The sequence below is a fragment of the Gossypium hirsutum genome, chromosome D03 (assembly GCF_007990345.1).
Source record: "Gossypium hirsutum isolate 1008001.06 chromosome D03, Gossypium_hirsutum_v2.1, whole genome shotgun sequence".
NCBI lineage: Eukaryota > Viridiplantae > Streptophyta > Magnoliopsida > Malvales > Malvaceae > Gossypium > Gossypium hirsutum.
In genome coordinates, this window is record NC_053439.1 from 34,638,833 (window position 1) to 34,663,437 (window position 24,605).

At 30.6% G+C, this 24,605-nt stretch overlaps 2 protein-coding genes and 2 long non-coding RNA genes across 4 annotated transcripts; all 4 read right to left on the reverse strand.

Moving 5' to 3' along the window:
* Positions 1-533: 533 nt before the first annotated feature.
* On the reverse strand, positions 534-2,894 carry LOC107950779 (endoglucanase CX). Its single transcript, XM_016885738.2, has 5 exons — positions 2,166-2,894; positions 1,891-2,091; positions 1,721-1,813; positions 1,473-1,634; positions 534-1,388 (listed from the first exon to the last, which is right to left on the reverse strand). Exons 1-5 carry the CDS (start codon positions 2,580-2,582, stop codon positions 789-791), a joined length of 1,473 nt encoding a protein of 490 aa, XP_016741227.1. The 5' UTR covers positions 2,583-2,894; the 3' UTR covers positions 534-788.
* An 8,305-nt stretch (positions 2,895-11,199) lies between these two features.
* On the reverse strand, positions 11,200-13,515 carry LOC107950780 (beta-carotene isomerase D27, chloroplastic). The gene is made up of 6 exons (XM_016885739.2): positions 12,860-13,515; positions 12,672-12,764; positions 11,875-11,936; positions 11,683-11,789; positions 11,497-11,592; positions 11,200-11,389 (listed from the first exon to the last, which is right to left on the reverse strand). Exons 1-6 carry the CDS (start codon positions 13,238-13,240, stop codon positions 11,340-11,342), a joined length of 789 nt encoding a protein of 262 aa, XP_016741228.2. The 5' UTR covers positions 13,241-13,515; the 3' UTR covers positions 11,200-11,339.
* Positions 13,516-14,779: 1,264 nt separating this feature from the next.
* On the reverse strand, positions 14,780-17,474 carry LOC107950781 (uncharacterized). Its single transcript, XR_001698205.2, has 2 exons — positions 15,125-17,474; positions 14,780-15,031 (listed from the first exon to the last, which is right to left on the reverse strand). It is a non-coding gene; the product is annotated as an uncharacterized lncRNA (long non-coding RNA).
* A 1,913-nt stretch (positions 17,475-19,387) lies between these two features.
* Positions 19,388-20,925, reverse strand: LOC107950782 (uncharacterized). The gene is made up of 2 exons (XR_001698206.2): positions 20,359-20,925; positions 19,388-19,673 (listed from the first exon to the last, which is right to left on the reverse strand). It is a non-coding gene; the product is annotated as an uncharacterized lncRNA (long non-coding RNA).
* Positions 20,926-24,605: the final 3,680 nt, after the last annotated feature.

The window sequence follows — 24,605 nt, forward strand, 5'->3', positions numbered from 1 at the left end:
TGAATTTTAAAATATTTACTTTATATTTTTGTAAATGACTAATTTGTGTTTGTTTAGGCTTACTAGTATCATTGTTTAATTTAAAAACATTATTTTATTATTAAAATTTTAAATATAAACAATTTAAGATAATTTTGTTATATTTACATTATGATATAATACATTTAGTTTTCATATAATATAAAATACATAATACATATTAATGGGGGCAAAACCAAAGGGTAAGTAAGGATGTTGCCCCCTTAAAAATGTTAAAATTACAAATAAGTCCCTTCAAAATTATAAAATTATAAGCCGCTACTATGATAAAATAACATTTTAACCTTTTAAAAATTTATAATTTAATTTCAACCTCTTAATTTTTTATTTTCTGACTTCACCCCTTTATTTTTTTTATCAAGATATTAACATATTACATTATAAATTATATAATACAAAAGCAAAGTATGGAAGGAAATTGAAATGTGAAATTGCAAAATTAGTATTGTTTGGTTCGTAGTTGAGTCTGAGAGTTAAAAAAGGCCCATATCAAGTGTTTAAAATTAGATTAAGATAGGTCATTCAAGGAAACATTCAGAATATATATATATGTATTCTTACAATTCCAAGAATTTCTTAAGTAATAATTTTCCCTTCACATATAATTCGATTTGGTATAGTGGAAACCATAATTCAAAACTAGTTACTACTACTAATAATAACAACAAGGGGTCACAACTTGAATATGGAAATGGAAGCGATTCTTTTCACTACATCAGCTTCTCTTCTTCCTCATATTCACTGCTCTTCTAAGCTTTCCCCGAGAAGAAAGCAAGAGCACCCACAAAGGGTGCATTAATATAAGTAGCTGGCTCAGATTGTTGATAATTGTTACGATCATCAGCAAAGTTGTCTTTACTATCAGGTCCACCTATGACGGCTCCAGCAAGGACGTTGGGATTAGGTGAGTTAGCGTAAAGGTATTGGAACCCATTGTTGCAGTTTATACGATCAGGGTGCGCCTTAATGGATGGAACCGATGAACCCCTATGGTGCACATGTTGTGGATATCTCTCTCCAAACCCAACCATGTATGACATTTTGGCTGGATTATCGCCTAAGATGTAGTCCACCTGCTTTTTTGCTTGTGCTATGAGGCTCTCAGCTGTTACAGTTGAAGTCCCACATGTGACGACTCCACCATTTGTACTGAGATATTTGGCGTATGTCAAGAGGAGGAAAGTTGTGGTTGTCACATATTGTAGATTGCTTTCACTGGCTTTGTAGAGAAGGCCCCCTGGTGTATATTGGGCTTGGAACCCTGATGATCCTGGAATTAGGGAGCATATGTAGTTGTCTGAATGTGATTTGTATAATTGAAACTCTGATGTGCTTTTCTCCAAGAAGTCCTGTTAAGAATTAAAATCATTCGTAACTGGTTAAGTTTCGGGTTTGATGTTGATTCGGAGAGTCATGAAGGCTCGAGGACATACCTTGGAAAGAAGGACCTTTGTCCCAGCTCTCTTATCATCCCAACTGAAGGAGAAATCATCATTATCTGATCCCATGGTATGGCCATTGGATTGGATGTATGATAAGTACGAACTGTCCTGCGTCGCTCGATGCATCCATGACGCTCCCCAAAGAAGCTCATCCTGCATGTTCAAACCATTTTGATCAATGAATCATGATTAATTTTCCAATGGAACATGAACCAAAAGTCTATTTCACTATTTCTTACTTGGTATCCAGAGTAAGAGCAGTAAAATGGGCAGACCACAGAATTCAGAGAGTCACTGTAAGACCCTCGGTACTTGTCTGCGAAATCGAAGACCTGCATTCATAAACAGAGGAGATTAGAAACATGAAAAGAACAAATGAGACTGCTAGTAATTTATGGATTCTTATTACATTCTTGGCAGTTTGAAGCAACTTGGCAGAGTAGGAAGGGTCGGAATCTTTAAACACTATCGAAGCTGCAGCCAATGCGGCAGCCGTCTCGCCTGCTACATCGGATCCTGGATTTTGAGCAGACACCTTGTATACATTGCGTGGGGTATCCATGTCTTCGGGTCTCTCCCAGCACTTGTGGTCCATGTTTGGATCTCCCACCTATAACATATCACAACATTGTAAAAATGATTTTGTTATCTTCCCCGAAGTTTCAAAACTTTGAACACACTCACTTGAACGTATAAACTGTCAGGGGTAGCAGTAGCAGCTTTTAGAAGATAATCCGTGGCCCATCGGAGGGCAGTCTTTGCATTCCCAATCTGACTATGCATTGAACCGCCAAATTCAATAACACTCCATGCCAACATTGTTGTGGTGAAGGCCATTGGAAGGCCAAACTTGACATTATCTCCAGCATCATAATAGCCACCCACAAGGTCCACGTGATAAGAAGCACCGTCGGACAAACCAGAGTTACCCCTCCATTTGAGGCGTTGATTAGACGGCAACGGACCCGACCGTTGTCCCTCAAAGAAAAGAATAGACTTTTCAAGAGCATCAGCGTAATCTCGAGAAGTGAAAGCAGTAGAAAGTAAACTAAGGGATAAAAAAGATGTACAAAGAATCAGCATTGTTATAGGAGCAGCCATTTTTTATAATTTGGCTCTTCTCGAATGCGTTATAGGTGGTGGTGGGATTGTGTTAATGGCAGGGGGAGTTCATTTATAGACAAAAAATAAGCAGGAAGTTGTGAGGTCGTTAGACGTTAAGGTGGAACCAAAAAGACAAGAAACATTCATGCAGCTCACGGGATCAACTGCGTAAATTTGGAGGATATGTTGTTATGTAATGTTATGTTATGGGGACGACATTGAAAACTTGATCCAAACAAAGATATGGGAACATGGAAGGTCTTGGAACAGACACGAGAACCTAACTTACTGTTATCGATGTTGGGTCTCGTGTTAATAAAGTCTCTGTAATAGTAGAGAATGATAATATCCGTCACCAAAAGTCTTTGCAAATGCTGCGTGAATTAAGATCAACTTTTTTGCTGCCAAAATTAAGATAAACTTTTGATTATAAAATACCGTAATTAATGCCGTGTGAGTATTTTAATTACCTTTTCGTAGAGAACATAATTTTGTCACTATCTATAAAGTCACGGATGCGTATGATAAAGCTGAGTCACATGGGACTCCAATGCTATTTAGTTCCACTAACTTTTGCGTGAACCATGAATCCCCAGTTCAAATTATGGGTTTGATACCCCTCAAATTCCAGATTTATTTCCCATACTAGTTTGGAGAGGAAGTGGCTTTGGCCTAACCTTCTTTCCCATATTCTAAGGAATATTTACAATCCTTTTTTCTTCTCATTTCTAGACGACTTGGACTAGTTTAGCTTAATTAGTTAGAGTCCAAACAATAATCCCAAAATCATGTGATTGGAAGACATAAGAGAGGCCCCTAAAATCGTAAAAAGGCTTCACCTGGTTGGTCTAGGAATTCAGAAATTTGTTGGCTAACGATTACTGCGGCTTTGATTTTGGAACCTCCTTCCTCCTTTTGTAGACTTTTCAGAGACCTAACCCATGTACACAAACCTACTGTTTTTACTGCCCAAAATTTATCCCTATTATGCATGAGAACAGATTTTTTAGGGCTCTATTTTCTAAGCCTACATGTGACCTTCGCCTACTTTCCTCAATTGGTTTTGTAATAAAAGGAACCAAGATGTGTGTCACGTGTGTTCTTTTTACTATTAACAATATTGAAAAATTCTTGCCTACTTGGGATAATGCAACTCCCAGACATAATATGTTTGCTCAATTTGCTAATGCTGTCTTCTAAGGGAATCAAAAGCAACTCCCCAACCTCAAAAGTCGTATGTCTTAAATTAATAAATGCAATTAGTGATCATGCTATAATATCATATTATCAACTTCTTGTTTTGTAAATTAATTAGTAGTTGATATTTGATGTCTTGGTATTCAATGAATAAAATGATATGTTATTAAAAGGGTTAATATTTAATGGTATAGTTTTATATATCATTAATGAAGTGAATTTAGTTTTTAAATTTTATTTGATATTGCGTCAATATTTATTAATAGTTAATAAAATTGTGCACAATCTCTACATCAAATAGTAAAAACATAATGGAGGCCACTATATTAGGAGCTAGATTGCATTATGCCCATTTGCTAAAAAAATGAACAATTTAGTTTATATACATTAGATCAAAGAGCAAATCGGTCATTTCTATTAAAAAATCAATTCATTTTCACGGTTACAAACGGGTATGGTTGACATAATAATCAAGCCACGTGTACCTTATACTTACATGTATGGATCAGTTTTTAACAAATAGGAATTGATAAAATTTTGAACAAAAGAATCAATTTACTCTTTGATCTAACATATAAAGACTCATTTGCTCATTTTTTTGAGTAAAAGAAACAAAATGTATTCTGGCACTTAATATAGAGACTTCCGTAATACTTTTACTTGTATCAAATATAAATCCTTATTTAAAAAATGACGTGGAATGAATTTAAATTAATTTTTTTTATGAATTATCAATGGGTAGATTAATTAATTGTTTATAGAGGAAGCAGGATGGAGCTGTTTGTTTGCTGCTGAAACAAACTTGTAACTTTTGCCTGTTTTTCTCAAAAATTGGAAATGGGTTAACTTAAAATTAAAACTAAACGGCAAGCGGGTGTTTGGGTATCCAATAGTTGAGGGGTTGCGTGATCTTAGCCCAATCAGAGTTCATTTCCTTTTTGTCTGGCTCACCCCTCTTCATCATCCATCACCTTTACATTTCTATACTAATCACCAATTCTTCCTTAAATTGCTTTTAAACTCCTAATTATTTATTTAGTTTGATATTCTTTTTTTATGTACTACTTGTAATGTATGTGATATCTGTATTTGATAAAAAGTTAACACTTCAGTATCTGAAAGTAACAATGTCAACTTTTTACTGTTTAATTTGAATTTTAGAATTGATTTAATGAAAATTCATAATCAACTAATAATATTAACAATTAACTTTTATCGAATCAGAATCACCACACCACATCTCATAAGTTAAACACTAATAATATTAGCAATTAACATTCATAAAATCAATCTTAAAACTCGAATTAAATATTAAAAAATTAACACCATTACCTTTAGATATCAAAATATTTAATTTTTATCAAATATATATACCAAATTGAAAAAAAGAAGAAGACACATGCGCCATATTAAAATATATATCAAACTTAAATTCCAAATGATATTCTTCAACAGTACATTATATCCATAAACTTATTCCAATCTACAATCTCCGGAGTATTAAAAAATTGTGGCTTGATTTTATATAAACAATGTTATTTTTATGGAAATAGGTAATATTAAATTATTTACACTTAATGTATTTGAATTTGATAACTTATATCTATTCCTATCTAAAATATTTTTGGACTTAACTGGCACCTAAATATGAAAATTGTAAGCCAGCTTCATACTTTTTTTTAGGTACCTAACAAACACTGTTAAAATAAATTAACATGGCGCTGGCGACCAATAACATAATGATGTGGTAGTCTCACATTTTAATATGTGACAAAAAATAAAATTTATAATTTTTTTGGCTGGAAAATAAATTAATTACGAAAATAGGCATTTGCTACATTGGCCTGGCAGTGCTTGACAAATTCGCAACACTAATGACCTAAAATATTCAGGGGCTTGATATGTAAGTTTCCCTTTTTTAGGGTTTAAAAGTGCCACGACGGCACCAAACTGTAGATGGGTAAGTAGCCTCATAAACCCCCCTTGCTTCATAAGTACAAAGCATACAAACGAGCCTACCATTTTTATACCTAATTTTGTTTAAACTAAAATGATTTTATTATGAAATTTCAGAATAAGTCTTTGAAAGTTCAGAACCTCGCTTGGTAGAGCATTCATAGGGAGATTTCATTGATATGGGATAAAAGGGCCTGCTAATATATTTTATTCAAGTGAAAATTTGAACTCTTTGTAATGACAGTGAAACTTCATTATCTTTTCCAGCCGAATAATCTTGCAGGTAAGACCAAAAGAAGTGGCCATTTCATACGGTCAATCTGAATGAAATAGAAGCATCAATCCGTTCGGGGAAAACATCACAGTAGGAAAAGAACAGAAATTGGAAAAGTTGTCGTTCTTCTGCCCATTTAGAAGGTAGCGGTTAAGAGTCTGAGAAGTTGCAAGTTCCATATTTTTTCTGAAACCTCAAAGCATATTTTGAGCATGCTTGTGATGGGGAAAAAAATAAGAACACTGTATGTGTACTTGTATAACTATGGTGTTGTTATTCCTTTATGAAAACTAGTTCAATTTACCCACTCAGAATAAAATAAAATAATAAACAATGGGAGTTTATGAAGCAGTTTAGCCATTTACAGTTTGGTTTTCAGCCGCTAACGAAAACGGGAAATTTGTATATTAAATCCCTGAATATTTTAGGTCATCACATGTCAGTCGAGTGCAGTCAATTTGTCTGGCGACACCGTCAAAATACTGTAGCAAATGTCTATTTTCATAATTAATAGCAAATGTCTATTTTCATAATTAATCTATTTTTGCTACCTTTTTCATAATTAATTATTATTTTTATATTATACTATTTGATCATTAACATCATGTAAGCGTATTTTAAGGGTTTGTACTTAAAAGAAATACCAAATTAATACTTTTACCCAATATAAGGGCCCATGATACATGATACTTTTACCTAGATTCATCTCGTATAGGACCAATCCAATATGTATTGATTAGACATAAAACCGATCTCAGTCTCCAATCACTTCCCCAGTAAGTCTCTTAACCTTTTAGCGAGGACCTTCACAATTATCTTAACACATCAATGAACATTTTATATTTAAGTTGGCAGCAAGTTGGTTTTATAAAAGGTAAATTACAAAAATAGTTATTTAACTATTTACTTCATTCTATTTTGGTCATACAATTATTATTTTTTCGATGGGTAAACTAAATTTATAATTACTCAATTATTATTAAGAAAAGTTACAAAATGGTCACCCAACTATTTGGTTTTTTTATCATCAGTCATTAAATTGTTGACGAAAAAATGACGTGACAATTTTTAAATTTGGCATAATAGCAACTTTAACCCTTAATGTTTATACATTGTGTCAATTTAGTCTTAATTCTAAAAAATTTAACCCTCAACGTTTACACATTGTGTAAATTGGTTTCTTTTTTTTTTTTCAAACTTGCTTTTCTTTTTTATCCTTTCACTTAAAAAGCTAAAAAAACTATCAACTAATTTTCATTAGAAATATACTAAAAATAGAAATACTCAAAAATCCAAGATAATAAATTTTATCTTATCCCATTCTTTAAAACTAACCCTCAATACAAAAAATAAAAAGTATAAGTGCAAAAAAGGAGAGATCAAATTACACAATAGACCTATCAGTTTCTGCTCAATATTATATAAATTGGTTATGAAGATTATTGCCAATAGATTTAGGGTGATATTCCCTAAAATCATTGGCCAAGAGCAAGCTGGGTTTATTGTTGGCAGAAACATCTCAGATAATATTCTTATAGCTCAAGAGGCCATTCATTCTATGAAGTCCAAAAACAAAAGATGGATGACGGTTAAAATTGACCTAGAAAAAGCTTATGATAGGCTAAGTTGGGATTTCATTGATTTGTCTCTTCAAGCAGCTAGCATTCTGTTTTATCTTAGAAGAGTTATCATGTTAACCATATCGAGCTCCACCATGCAAATCTTGTGGAATGGGAATCCAACATCAAAGTTCTCACCTGCTAGGGGAGTTAGACAGGGATATCCATTATCACCTTACTTGTTCGTGTTATGCATGAAGTGGTTTTGGCATAGCATACATTTGGCTATTTCTAGTGATAAATGGTGCCCTATCAAACTATCTAGTGGTTTGGGATATCCATTATCACATTTGTTTTTTGCAGATGATTTGGTTCTTTTTGCTAAGGCAGATTTGAAACATGGTTTGGTCCTTAAGGAAATTTTGGATAACTTCTATAATATCTTAGGGCATCGGGTCAACAACCGAAAAACAATTATGTATTTCTCAAAAGGCGTGGAGGAGGATATAAGAAATAGTTTCAATCATACTCTTAGTTTTCAAAAAGTGAGTAATCTTGGTACTTATTTGGGTGTACCCCTTTTTCACACTTGTTTTTTTGCAAGTGATTTGGTTTTTTTTTGCTAAGGCAGATTTGAAACATAGTTTGGTCCTTAAGGAAATTTTGGATAACTTCTATAATATCTTAGGGCATTGGGTCAACAACCGAAAAAAATTATGTATTTCTCAAAAGGCGTGGAGGAGGATTTAAGTGATAGTTTCAATCGTACTCTTGGTTTTCAATAAGTGAGTAATCTTGGTACTTATTTGGGTGTACCCCTTTTTTCACAATAGGGTCACTTGCTCTACTGTGAGATTTGTGGTGGAAAAAGGTGTGAAGCAAACTAAATAATTGGGATGCTAAGCAACCTTCGATATCAGTTAAAGTTACCCTTACTCAATCAGTCCTTCTTTCTACCCCAAATTGTTTCATGCAGTCTATGCAAATCCCCAAAGGTGTTTGCGAGGAAATTGGACGACTGGTACGTTAGTTTATCTGGGGCTTTTCTAGTGGTGGGAGAAAAGTTTCCTTGGTTGATTGGGATTCCATCTGTCAACCCCATACATGTGGTGGTTTAGGATTTCGGCATCTAGAGGATTAAAATTTTTCTTTTTTACCAAAGTTGGGTTTTAATCTTTGTTTCGGAGGTTGATGCTTTATGGGTCCAAGTTTTGAGATCGAAATATGAGATGAAGGAAATGCTGCCTGAAAGCCTTATGAGAGGAAGGTGTTCAGCTATATGGAAAGCTCATGTTAAGTTTTGGCCTTTGCTATGTGAAAACGTATGTTGGTTTGTTAGGGTTGGGGACTCTATTAGATGCTAGAAAGACCTTTAGATTCTGAACTTAAGTCTATTAATAAACTATATGCCTTCTTAGAATAATCTTGTGTTGGATTGTCTATTATGTGACATGGTTGCATTTGATGGGTTGTGGAAATTAGATTTGTTTTAGGTATGGCTACTTGAAGATATTGTTAAAAAAATTGTAAGTATTCCTCCCCCTCATCCTTCAGCAGGTAATGATAGAATTTTTTGGACTGGCACATCGACAGAATCCTTTTCCATTAAGAGCGCCTACAAAATGTTCCGTCAAAACTCTTGGAATGCGAAGGATAGGTGGTGGAAGATTATTTGGAAGTTTCAGGGACCTCAACGCGTTTGGCTTTTCTTATGGCCTGTTTTTAAACAACACCTTCTAACTAATGTGGAAAGAGTACGTAGAGGCATCGCACAAACTGGCTCTTGTTCATTGTGTCAGCGTGGAGCTGAAGATTTAATCCATGTCCTTAGGTATTGTCCAGCTGCTAAGGAAATATGGCTAGACATTGTCCCTACTAATCTACAGAACAATTTCTTTTCTGGTAATCTATTTGAGTGGATGGAAACAAATTTGGGTTCTTCAATGTGGTTGCCTAATGTGAGGGTTCTCTGGTTTAGTATATTTGGCTTAATCGCTTGGCACATATAGAAAAATAGAAATCTTTATATCTTTCAAAAAATTTCATGGAATTCTATTGAGACCATCAAGTATTCGATAAGTTGGGCCAAGTAATACTTTAGAATGCTTAAACAAGACTCTTTTGGACAGCGCAAACTCGATCACAATCCTAATCCGACATGTAATTGGTTTCAATTATTTACTGAAGGTGTTGCTAAGTTGAATGCAATGTGGGCTGCTACTGGAGGGGTGGCGTATAAGCAAGATGGGCAATGGATCGCTGGATACAATAGATACTTTGAATTTTGTTCAATTTTTAATGTTGAATTGTGGGGAATTTTAGATGGCTTAACCATTTCAAAGGAAGGGATGCAAGAAGGTGTTCATTCATACTGACAATTTGGAGGTGGTCAAAGCTCTTCAAGACATCCATGTGACTGAATTAACTTCGTCCTTGGTTTGAAGGATCCATATGTTTTTACAAACTATGGAGTAATGGGAGATCAAGCATATCCCAGAGAGAGAAGCAAATTGTGGACAGTCTAGCCAAAATGGTTTTAAAGAGAGATTTAGCTTTGAAAGTATTTGCAAAAATTCTAAAAGAGATAGCAGCGATTGTTGAGATTGCTAGAGTTTCAAATTTTCAGATTATGACTATTTAATATAATTTTTTTGTTTTTCTCACCAAAAAAAAGTACACAAAAGAAGTTCCATTAAATTTATTGAATTTTTTAGATTTAAGATCAAATTGATAAAAATGTATAAACATTGGAGGGCTAAATTTGTTATTAGGCCAATAAAACAAAACCCATATTAGAGTTTTGTTAAACAACTAATGAAAAATGACTAAAATATTTATTTTTAAAAAGCTGGATGATTCAAATAAAAAAAATAAAACAAACGGAATAATTGAAAGAATATTATTATGCTTTACCATTTTATAAAATTGAGCTCATTAGGTAGATGTGGCTAAGTCTCAATTTTATGAAAAAATATGACAAATTGAAGTTGTTGGGCCCTATGGCCCTAATCCCATCACACCATTGATTTGCAGTTCACACTAGGCCCAAATCTGACGTAGCACAAGTTTCTTCAACGAAATCATGAAAAGCGAGAGATAAAATTTATATCTTACGACTTTAATTATTAGAAGGATTATTTTTATTTTATGAATTTATATCTTACGACTTTAATTATTAGATTTATTATTTGATATTAATCTATGATGTGTATAAATATAAGCTCAAAAATATTTATTATTTAAATTCACTTTGATTTTAATTCTATTTGATATCGTTATTGAAATTCGAATTATTAATAATAATATAAATTTTTGATATTTAAACTGGATATTATCTATTCATATATTTTCAAAGTTAGTTTTTTTATTTAAAATTTTATTTTTTTAAAAATTATTAAATTCTAATATTTTAAAGGATCTAATTATTGTAAGTTTTTATTATTTCTAATTGTAATTAAATTCTATAAAATTATATAAAACACGGTAGACAAAACATTCTAATAATTAAATAATCTTTAACCGGTAAATATATACACGGATTTTTAAATAATGTTATCAAATTTTGCCTGCATTTCCTCTTAATTATAGAAAAAACAAAAAGAAAAAAGAAAAGAGCATAAGATGTATGTAGGTTGAAAGATCATGTAGACTAACAGGGTATAAGAAAGAAGTCTTGAACTATATATACATGTATGTATGTATGTATATGAGGTAGTTTTCCCTCGACTTCTTTTCCCTGCAAGAGAACTAAGGCAGGGAAGTATGATCTCAAGCTTGTAATTTGTGGCAGACACTAGACTTGGGGTTTGCCATGGAACCTGCGCATGGTGTTTAATGGTAAGAAAAAATAATATTAATGGCTCCTTCATAAGAGAACTTAGCCCTTTTTTGTTTTTTTGCTACAATGAAACTGGAATTAACTTACATATTTCTGCAAAACAAGGCTGCTTGGATGCTTCGTCCTCCTCGAAAGATGGTGGAACTTGTCCATACACCATTTCACAACTCATGTCTTCAAAATCTGAGGACCAATCATTTAACCTTTTAAACCATTACCAACATGAAGCTGAAAATTCAATAGGGCAAAGACCAAAATTTTGAAAGAACATACTTGGGATCATGGTTAATGGAAGGCCGAACTCATTGGTAAAGAAATCTTGGGTTGGAATTTTGCACATATTCACACACATACCAACACACCCACTGTTCTCTAGGTACCTTTAGAGAAAAAAATATTGCAGAATTAAGTAGATTTAAGAGCATTCATGAATTCATATATGAATGAATGAATCAAGTTCTGTACCTGCATTTCTTAATATGAACCCCACTTTTTTGCTTCACTCCATTTATCTCCACTTCCACAACCTAATAAATATTATTATCAGTTAGAATTAGAGATGCAAAAATGCAGAAAGTGTGAGTTTTAGATGTTGAAACGCAAGCTTATGTTGCTTGGAATGATGACCATTTAGGATTATGATCAAAGGGGTATAACCTTTATCTTACATTGAAAAGCAGGGAATCCAATAAAATGTTACCACCTCTGTTACAAAAATCGCATTTATTATAACATTATTGAGTAGAATTAACCATTCACAAACTTTAAATTGTGTTTATTTGGTATTTATATAGAAAATTCCTACCGAATTAGGTTTTAATTTTTGGTAAAAGTATCATATAGAAATTGTATTGAGTAAAAATATCATAAAGTCTATTGTATCAAGGGTTGAATTGTATTTTGTCTCTTATACTAAACAGAATGAGTAAATTAGTTCTGTTAAAAATTTTATCAATTTCTACTGTTTAAAAACTGATTAGTGTATGTTAACATGAGGTATACGTGGCATGTCATGCCTTATTGTCTGATTTTTTCATCAATCATGCCAGTTTTTAATGGTATAAATTGGTGAAATTTTTAAGAGAAATGACTAATTTATTTTTTTATCTAATATATAAAAATTAATTTACCATTTTTTAATAAGAAAACAAAATGCAATCTAAAAATTTTATCTCTAATGTTCATTCATCGTACCAAGTAACATTGGTTACAATTAGATGACAGAAGAAAGTGCAAAACAGCAAAGAGTAAACAAAATTTACCTCAGATGGACCAACTAACCAGTAGAAGAAAGGAACAGTGAGTGCAGCATTGAACTCTGCAGCCCACTTTGTTGGTGGAAACAATTTCCGAAACTGCATCCATAGCAGCAACAAGGTTACATGATAATTACTTTAAAACACAACTTACCGAACAGTTCCAATTTTTAAAACTATAATAAGTTGTTCACCTGAGCTGGTGCGCCGGGTGGGAGCATGGACAAGAGCACTTGTCGGACCACTTGTTGCTGCTGCAACCGAGACCTCCCTTGCATTACTCTCTTTGACACCTCAACAAAGCTCTCATAGTCATAGTCGAAAACCCCTTTCTTTGGTTCTGTTCCAGCTTTTGGTGCAGCCGCGAACTTCTCCATCTTGCGGGCGAAAAGACCCATAAATGCCTTGGCAAACAACCCATCGTTGTATTTAGTTTTTTGTCCCAATGGTGCTGGTTCTCCCGACGGCTCTGCAATACTACTCCGGATGACAATGTTGCTAAAGGTTCTTTGTTTACGTATTGGTAACTTTTGAGGGGAAATCAAATGTGTGGCTTGGAGGCCTAAAGCCACCATGGTTTTATGCTTTTAACTGCTGTTTGTTTGTTTGTTTTTTTTTTCCTCTCGAGAAAGCACACTCAAAAGCTCAGCCTGCCTGCCTGCTTGAAAGTTATCAAATCTGTTCATTAACAATTAATAAAAAAAGGTAAAGATTATGTGGTTGGCTGAGGTTGCATGGCCGCCATTGAATAATCGATGGCCATACGTATCATCACTGAGAGAAGATTAATAATTATTTCCTTTGTTGTCCTTGGGGTTCATATTCTAAATAATTTTAATATGTTGGTTACAATTAAATAAATGCATTTGCAAGGTTAAGAGTGAAATTTCCAAACAAAAAACAAGGATGGTCCCATTTGGAAGAAGGAATAGAGAAGTGGTCGGATATGTTTCTGAGGCTTAAAGAGATGCCACGCATTGGCTTTGCTGTTAACACGGTGTCTGGAATTTGTGAAGCCAAGCAAGCCAGCTACATTTATATTATTTGAACAAAATTAACCATTAATATAAGTTTTTGGAAAAAAATTTTGAATAGTAATTTTTAAAATATTTTTTAATCTAATTTTTAAAAAAGGAATAAAAATGTTTATTAAAAGTGATGAAGTAAAATAAAAATGCTTTTTAAATTGATTTTAGAAAAAAAAGTTTATGGAAAATTTTTTATTAAAAATTAAAAATTATTAAAATTAATATATATAAAAAAAGTTTTTAAATTAACTTTGTAAAATAATTAATGAGATTAAGAAATTTTTAACTCTTACCATATAAATTGATTTTGTAGAAAGCATTTTAGAAAATATTTAATAATATAAATGTATACATTTATAAGCAATATTATTTATCTATTTATTTTTAAAATGTTTAATAATATGAGTGTATATATTTAGGGCGAAAATAGATTTTGGTCCAATATAAGCGATACTATTAAACCGGATATTGACTCTATAAAAAATATTCTTTTTAACTCTCGAATAATATAAATGTATACATTTATAAAATCACTTTGTAAAATAATTAATAATGGGTCTTAATTGATATTATAAAATTATAATTAACGAGGTATTAAATAATAAGAGTTGTCACTTATCAAAATTATAACTAATTCACTTAATGGTATTTTTCTTCTTTGTTCTAAAATGTTACTATACATTATATATAATACTATATATATCTCACAGGTCGCGAATTAAAGCTCATGATTATTGCGCATAGAACGACTCATAGATGTCAACTTATTAAATGGGCTCATTTGATTCGCTTGAATTGGTCTGACTTGTGGAACATATAGAAAAATCCATCTACTTAGAATTAATGTAAAACTAGAGTTATCAGGGTAATTAATGTCAGATATGTACGTTAATATTAATTATTGAAATAAGATATATTACAATACTTAAGCCAAAGTTTTAATCCTTTTTCGAACCTTCTAAGTAATTCTTTTCTTTCTGAAAATATTGTACTTAACAAATGGACAAAGAAAAACTTAAATGAAAAATTAACATAAATAATTGTAAATTTTAAACTCACAATATGATTGTGTACAAATCAATCCAATTTAATAAATTTGTTTCGTATATTGTAAATAAGTGTACATTTGGGATTAAAACAAATTATACAAAAAATTACAAGATAACATAATCATCGGCATCTCGAATGTGTGCCACAATTGGGTGGGTGTTAGGCACACCTAGGGTTCCGTTGCACTATTTGGGTTGACAGCTCCTCATCTCCTTCGTCTTCATCTTCACGTGCATGTCGGGGTTGATAGCCATAATCATCTTCACATGTACGTCTCCAAAATTTGATCTTCGGGTTGAGTATATAAACATAAAAAATTAATAATTTAAACAACATAATAATTAACTATTTAAAATTAAATAATTTAATAAAATTTCTTACCATTTCTAATTGAACACCGGAGATATGCTTTTCATCCAAACGAATAAGTTGGTTTGCCATTTAAAAATCATAATGAACAAAATAAAACCGAACAAAATAAAAATAAAAAATAATAATTAAAAAAATAATTGAGGATTGAAAATTGAAAATTGAGGATTGAGAATATAGGATGGAAGAATGAGTATTGAGTATTTGGTTGAAAATAATGAAGTTTAAAGGGGTTTATATAGGAAAATTTATGGTTGTTGGAGCCCTTGTAGTCGTTGGAAAAGTTACCATTGAAGGGAAAACGCGTTCTGCAGGGCGTATTTTCACTAATGTGGCAGTGAAAACGTGTCCTGTTGGACACATTTTCCTTTCTCTCTCCAAAATCAACATAGATCGATAAATTTTTAGAAAAACGACATACTTTCTCAAAAAAATTTTCAACATATTCTATTAAATTAACTTAAAACAATTACATATTTACTACAATATGGACACATTTCTAAAAAAGAATATGGTTTTTAACATATTAGAATTTAAATGTATATTTGTTGCATAGATGACTTGCATTTAATATGTCAAATAAAAGAGGTAGTATACTTCAAATAAATTTAGGAGGATTATTTACATTTTATATATGCTCTACGTCATTATCCAAACTAACATTTAACACTCAAGTTGATCGAATAATCTAATTGATAAAGTAATGACTAATGATACTTTGAAGACTTAATTAGAATACTTTGAAGCCTGAAGATTATATTTACATCCGGATTATTAGTTTGGGAATATCAATGCGATTACCCTTATTGAAAACAAAACTAACACTTTTAATTAGGTTAAAATTCGCTATAAGTTCATATACTCTTTGCAAATTTGAAATTTAATTATTATACTTTTTCTTTTATCTTGAGTAGACTTGTTAATGGATTGGGTTGTTAGCCGTCATAAGTTTGAGCAAAATTTTTTGTCTTCTATAAGTAATTTTTAAAATATTTTTATTTAAATTTAACTATAAAAAATATATAATATTAATATAAAATTATAGATTTTAAATATCTTATTTTTCAAATAGTGAAATGAGTTATTTGAGCATGTTGTACTGAACTAGATTCAAAGTTTGGAAAATTTTTAAATCGGGTCGCAACCTAACCCAACTTAACCCATGAACATTTCTAATCTTACCCCTGAAATATTTGCAGGGTTTGGTGTTTGTTGTGAATTGCGAAAGGGTTTTTTAAATTAATTGGAAAAGGTTTGAAATTTGAAACCAAAGCTATCTTTTTCTCTTGAAGTGTAAAAAATTAAAAGATAATGGTTTCATGTCATTTGAAGTTATGTGCTTTTTGGGCAAAAGAATTATATATGTCAAGGAACAATAAAGAAAAAAAATTGGGCTTGAATCTAATTGGGTGAAGCTTTTAGAAAAAAATTATAAGTTTTTTTGGAAAAATAATTTAGAAATAATAAATAAATAGAATTAATTGCACTAAACATCTTCAAATTATGACATTTATTCTAAATTGGTCCCTAAGCTTCAAAACATTCTAATTACATCCCCAAACTATCGATGTTATATTAATCAGGTTTTTCTATTATCAAAACCATTAAATGATATATCAAATCTTATGTTACATAATTCAAAATAAATTTTTTAAAGAAAAGTAAAATGTTACCATATAATATTTAAAAGTTAAAACTAAAAATAAAGTAAAATAAAAAAAAAGTCAGAGAGTGAATAGTAAAAAATTTGTAAAAGTTTCAAAAATCTTAAAATCGAGATGTTTACAAGATCCATATTTACAATAGTCATTTTCTTTTCTTTAAAATTTTCAGTTTAAACTATGCCACATAAGACTTGAGATCTCAATTGACGGTTAAATTAATGATTTTAATAATTGAGATCCACTTGAAGATGTATTTAAAATGCTTTAAAGTTTGAGGACCAATTTAGAATAAATGTTATAATTTTAGGATGTATGGTGCAATTAACTCATAAATAGATGAGCATGGAATTGGGCTTCAATCTAATTGGATCTAAGGAGTGAATCATGTTTTATTTAATGGGCTAATCCAAGTTTAAAATTGGGCTGACCCAAACTTCTTGAAAACATATATGTTAGCATACAAACACAATACTCCAATATGTTACACAACATAATCACTTATATGGCTTTTTAACTTTATAAAAAAGTGATTTCAGCCTTTCGTTTAATTTTTATTTTTTATTCCTTAAACTTATATTTTTTATTAAATCATCCCAAAATTAATAGAAAAGTTAACATTTGTTAACATGACATACATGTGGCCTGCCACTTGGATGACATGTAAACATTTAATTAGTTTTTCAAAATTTAAAAAAATTTAAAATATATATTTATACTTTTTAAAATAATTTTAAAAATTTTTAATTTTTTTAAAAAATAATTCTTATATATTTTTTTTAAATTTTTAAAATTTTAAAAAATCAATTAAATGCTGACATGTCCTCCACATGGAAATTCACGTGTATGCCATGTTAGCAAAGTTAAAAAACGATAAATTTTCCATCCATTTTAGAGTGATTTGAAATAAAAGTAAATTAATGTATAAAAAAGATGAAAAATTAAATAAAAGACTAAAATAATAATTTTTTAATCGGAAGGGAAAAAAAATTATGCAAAAAAGTAAAGAAAAGAAAAGAAAAGAAAGAAAAGCAATTTGATCAAGGTTGCACCACATTGCATGGCTTGAAATTAGATTCTTTGGTTTTGCTTTGGAAATGCAAAAAGATATGTAGAGCATATGCCAGGGGAGTTTTGATTGCACCACATAAGCTGACAATGATGCATGTACTAGATTTGTAGCTAGATTATGGAAGAGAATGCTACAAAAAAAGAAAAACTTTGGGTTAAATTCATACAGCTTACTGTAACATGACACAATGGGTAGTCCATATATGATTAATTACGCTCAGTTAAAAAGGGTAACCCATGGCGTCAATGCTGATGCTGACTTAACTGCATAATAGCAAACATGAGAGAGAGAGAGAGAGAGAGTCAGACAATTAAAGGCATTTCAGTGCTGCATTTGCCTCAGCTTCAGACCTTGTTGACAGACTTAGAGGTTAGGGTTGAAAAATAAAATAAAACCTATTCCAATAGTAGTATTTGTTTGAGTTTCAGTTTGGGTTTATTAATTTTAGTTTGGTTTGTCTTTTATTTTAAAACCGCAAGATTTCATATTGTATTTTTCCCAGAACTTATCCAAACCTAAGCGTTATAACCCTTACTTCAACATACACAATACAATAAGCAATCAGCTAACTTGCATATACATATAGAGACCCATAACCCTGTTGATGATGCTTGTCTTTCATTCACCTTTTCAAATCACCTGTTTTCTTTCTCTATTTGGATTTCTGTGTACTCCCTGCTCCCCCTGCCTCCCTCACCTACAATTCTACATAACATCACCATCTAAAACAAACTACGTTAATTAACATCATCACACTACTCATACTCCAAATTATCTCTCTCCTTTCCTCGATTGGTATCGTAGAAAGACGTAAACTTAATCACGCTTAATCCTATGTTATCTGGAGAAATGATTATAGATGGAAGTAGCCTTTTTTTTCCCTTTTGCCACTGATTTTCCTTTCTTTTCTGCATTGTTTCTTTTATCAGTCCTCTGAATCAATGCTATGTATTTAAGATGAAACACGTGAAACCCCCATGGTTCTATGTGTTGGGCGTATTGGTTTTACACTACTCAACTATTACTATGAACAAAAGAAATTGTAAATTACGATTATTTGTGTTATACCATGATATTATTCAAATTGATTATCAAGCCAAACTTATTCTCAAACCATAAATTTCGAGGTCTCTTAACTTACCTTCGTTTACAAAACCCCGAAAATATTAGACCCATCATTATTATTTATGCTTTTAAACTGGATGCAGCTGATCATGTAAGAGACAAGACCACATGATTCAAGCAAAAAAATGAGAGGTCCAATCCATCACATCATTCTTTCTTTATAGCAAAATCAGTCCCAAAATACAAAACCAGTTTCTTATATAAATAATACTAATGCTAAGCTCTAAACCTCTCATGGTTATGCAAAGTGTTTCATTCATAAAATTAAGACCAAGTAAGTGGCATAGTTATTGGCAAGTGGATTTGATTCTCCTAGACTTCTCATTAACCACTAATCTTTTGATTCCTTTTAAAGTTTATTATTCTCTCATACCTCTCCTTTTCTTTAAGGAATATGAAGAAGTGTAAAACATACTCTTAATCAAAAGCTGGTAAGCATCAAATGTTGCTTATAATTCTAAGAACTGTAGAATCTCCTTACAAATACTTCCAATCCAGGGAGTGAATTCCATGTATTTAACCTTGAAACTTGCAAAGGATACTACAGATCTAAACCAGTAACAGCATGTATAGTATTAGTAAGTACCAAAGTTAAGCAGAGATAAAAGCAAGCATAAAAACAAAACATAAATGGTGGAGATTACATAGCTCCAGCATCCTTATCATCCACCACCCACCACTTCTTGTTTTACCAACAAAAGACCTGAAACAGTTACAAAGAACACCTCGATTTAAGCATCCCCAGAGTTGAAAACTGGTTAAAAATTACTACTATAAGAGAGAATCTCAAGTAGCACATGTGTTTTAAGAGAAAACCCTAACCTGAAATCATGGTCTTTTAAGAAAAATGAAGAAAAAAAATCAGGGTCTTAGATAAAAGGCAGACAGGCAGACACAAGATTTTTGAAGCCATCATGAAAAATAAATCAGTTCAATGATGAACACTACACTGAATCCATAGAGAAAGGGGGAAAAATAAACGAGTGTAATGTGATAAGTGATTATGCTAACATACTATTCCTAGATGGAATACCATAATAGCAATAATGATAAAATAATTATTTTTTCTTTTACATTACTTAATCATTTGAGTGAGAAAAACCCTAATGTAAGATATGGCCATGTAAAAGGGTAATCATAATCATATCATATTCATACCCTTTTCTTCTTCAGTCAGAAAAAAAAAGAAGGGGGGGGGAAGAGCAGTCAAAATCTTTCATCATTACACCAATCTGCTCATGCCCACACCCCCCCAACAACCTCGATTTCCAGGAACCCCATCAACAAGAAATCTTCAAAAATCAATAAAAAAATACACTCATAAAATTACATGTGACAGAGACGAGAGAAAACCAATAAAGAAAGGGAAACCAAAAGAAAAAACTTACCAAGAGAACATAATCAAAATTGGAAGCAAATAATTGGGGGGAATGAAGCCTGGTCCGACGTCATTAACCTATGATTAATGATTAAATCATCATCATCTCTCAAATTTTGATATATGAAAAAGAAATCCATAGATCTAGTTGATGGCCTCGAGCCAGACAACATTCCCCTCAAAAGAAATGGCTTCCTTTCAATCTTCTCATCTATTTCACCCAAAGAAGATTAACAATGGCATAGGTGAGTGATAGAATTGAAGTGCGGAACTAAAAGTTGATATATAGAGATCAAAAAGGGGAAAAAAACAAGTTTAAGAAAAAAAAAAGGAAAAAAGAGGAGAGATGGAGAGGTGAAAAGGACAAACAAAAGTAATAAAAAGTAGCAGAGTCCCCCAAGGTGAAGCCCTGGCCCTACATCTGGGTCTTGGGTTCCAGAAAAACATTAAAAAGTAGAAACCATGCTATTATTTAATTATGAATTCTTGTTCTCATGTTTACTGTGAGATAATAACCATGACCTAATCAAAACCCATCAGCTCCAGCTGTTATATTTAGGCATCTTAATCGCCACCAACTCTATGAAAAACATAACATTACTATTAAACACTCTTATAATAATAAGATAAAATCCAAACAATAAATGTAGGGTGATAAACATTTTTAACCATTTAATTATTAATTAAACTATTATTAGATTAGCGGTCAAACTTCTTGAAAATTGATAATTGAAATAGTTGAAACATCAACCTAATTATTAAAACATTACTCACAATTAATGCTTTATTGGCCAAATTCGAGCGAATTTAATAATTACATGTCTGGGTTAAGGATAAATTTGCAATCTTTAAAAAAAAAAAACTCATATTGAAACAATGAAACCCTTTTCCTATTTTCTGTGTACTTAAGAAAAAACCGAATTGAATTACAGATTTCTAAACTTTTTCTAAAGAAAGTAAATATGGATTGTATATCTAATCAAACTCCCAAAAGAAGGATTTCCTTGTTTATGCCTTTTTTGACTTAAAAAGTATTTATAATAAACTCCGTGTATTGATCTGATGATACATCGTTTCAAATGTAATTTGAGTTCAAATCTCGTTAATCACGTTACTTGTAATTCATTAAAATTTTTTTTATAATAATAATAATCACAGTTCAAAACCCAGCTTCGATTAAAACTGTTAGAAACAGTGTTAAAACATGGTAAATAATATATATTAGGTATGATGTATGAGTTGGCTGGATATGTTTATTAAATTATTTTCAATCATATCTTAAATTTTTAAAGAAAATTAAGATGCCTACATCTACTTTTGAGTTTTGTTATAAAATTTAAAATTTGAAATTATTTTTATTTAAAAAGATAAATTCAATTTTGAAAATCAAACTTTCTTATAAACCTTTTGTTGAAGGTAATGTTTGAAAAGCGAGTCATACAATTAAAAAAATGTTTTTATACAATTTTAAGTTATGAAAATTATATTATAAAAATGAACACTTATTAGTGTTTGGGATGATTATGACAAAAAAAATTATAGTTATATTATAAATCCTAAAAAATATATTATAAAAAATAATTTATGTGTTTACAAAGTTAAAACTAATAATTATATTATTTAAATCTTAAAAAATTTCTAAATTTATGGCTTAAAAATATGAACATAACTTATTTATATGCCAATGATCTATGTTATAAAAAATAATATATGTATTTATAAAAAGTATTATAATTTTTTTGCCATAACTTATTTATGAAAATAATTTTTTAGAGTTATGAAAAAAATTATATTATTTATAAGGAGTATTATGAAAGTTATTGAACACTTTATAATTTTTTATAAAGAGTATATATTATTTTAAAATTTATTTACGAATTATAAAAAGGGTTATTACCTAGGATAAATCTTCCTCCAAAATAAATTAATATAAGTTTTTATAATCAGAGTTACAAAATGTTTGCACCATGAAAAGTATTATGGAAGAAGGAAATCTTGATAATCTTAACGATACTAATTCAATTTTTAATACGTCAATTTAGCCCGAGCTCACAAAAAAATAATAAACCCAAAATAATAAAACAGAGTCCAAGTCCAGTCCAAAATTATATCATTTGGCCCGATCGGAATGACTCATTACTTGAAAAGGTTGAAGGTCCATCTACAAGTTTGACACATATGGAAACATAATCTTCAAGGATATGCAATCATAGATATGATATGCAATCTTAGAGGATATGATATGCAATCTTAGAGGATATGATTTTGTAATCTTAGAGATTTAATTTGTAGATATCCTTTAATCTTAGCCGTTGATGTAATTAATCGGTACCGTTGGATTTGGGGAGGCTCAACTATAAACAGAGGCCTCTCCCTTCATTGTAAAAGACTTGAGTGGGGAGTAATAATAATTTTTAAGAGTATTCACTCAAATTTCTCTCTCTCTTGCGTTCTTTTTTTCTGTGGCTTGTTCTTATTTTGTTGATTTGTGTAGAATTTATTTATTGATTTGTATATTGTTGATTTCAAATCTCTTTTTCCCTTTTTACTCATTTTCAAATTTATTATTTTCAAATTAGTTTACATTTTATTTTGCCTTATATTTTTTTTATTTTATACTCTTTGTTTTAAATTCATTGGTCTTTTATTATTGATGCTATTTAATCCTCTATTTGTTATTTTTTATTATTAAATTAATTATTTTAATATTGTTAATACTATTATGTGGCATCATTAATCTTGTATCATTATTATTTACTTTTTTAGGCCTTTAAATTTCAAATTTTGTTATATATATATGCATGTATACATACATACGTTTTATAATATATACATATACGTACACATTTTTTAATTTTTTATAAATATATATATACACATACTTTTATATATTTTCTATGTTTCATAATTTTATATATATACTTATATTTTTTTTACATATTAAAAATATGTATATTTATATGTATTTTTTATTTTTTTATAATTCACATACATATATATTTTTCTTATATGTACATATATATATATTTTTATATTTTATAATTTTTATCTATTTTCTTTGTTATTATTATTGCTTTACTTGATGATTATTTATTTATTTATTCACATGACCATTATTATCATTATTATGTTCTTTAAATGTTTTGGTTTTATTTGTTTATTTACTTGATATTGTGTATACATGTTTGATTTGTTTTTTTATTTATCTTATTATTATTATTATTATTGTTGTTCTTGATCATGCTATTTATATTTATATTATCACAATTGTTACTCCATTATATAATTGTTACCCAAATTCGTATAAAAAGAAAATTTTAAAAAATAAAGGCAATACTCGGTATTTGGAATCTTCGAGAAGATTGAGCCCTAATGTATTGGGTTCCAGCTCTTTCGTTGAGTCTGAATAATCGAGAATGCTCTTTAATCAAAACATAAATAAAAAGCACATTATCGAGAATTCAATACGTTGTGTCCTAACGCATTGGATATGACACGTTGTTTTCTCGAGATGAGGATTTTTTTTCTAAAAATAATAAAAGTAATATTCAATGTTTAGGATTTTGAGAAATTGTGCCCTAACGTATTGGGCTGCGATTTCTTCATCTGACTTAAACAATTGAATATCCTTTTAAATTTTATTGCACGAATTTTTTTTGGACAAGCTCGTTTTTGAGGAAGTGAAATATCATGCCCTAACTCATTAGGTGTGACATTTTCTCTTTTCGAAATGAGAGGGTCTTATTGAGTAACTTGTTTTATATAAGTTAAAAAAAACAAAAGATCATATTTTAAATCTCTTCAAAGTTTTTAATTTTTACATTAAGACATTAATTAATTAACTAGGTACCAATTTTTGGGCGTTATGAGGGTGCTAATTCTTCCTCGTATTTAACCGACTCCCGAACCCGTTTTTTTGAATTTCGTGGACCAAAATTGTTGTTTTAATAAAGTCAAATTGCTTATTAAAAATAACCACTTTTTGAGGTGACCCGATCACACCTAAATAAAAAGGATTGGTGGCGACTCCCATTTTCATGTTTTTTCAAAATCCAAGTCGACCCCATTTTTCAAAATAAAAAATGATTTCGACAGCTTGGCGACTCCGTTGGGAAAATTTAGAGAGTCAAGTCGCAAAATTAATTGTTTTTTTGTCTTATTGTCGAAAATTAAAAATTTGATTTGAAAAATTACGATCTTCTCTTTGCACTTGTTTGTATGATTACTGTAAATCGAGTTTTATATCTTGGCATCATA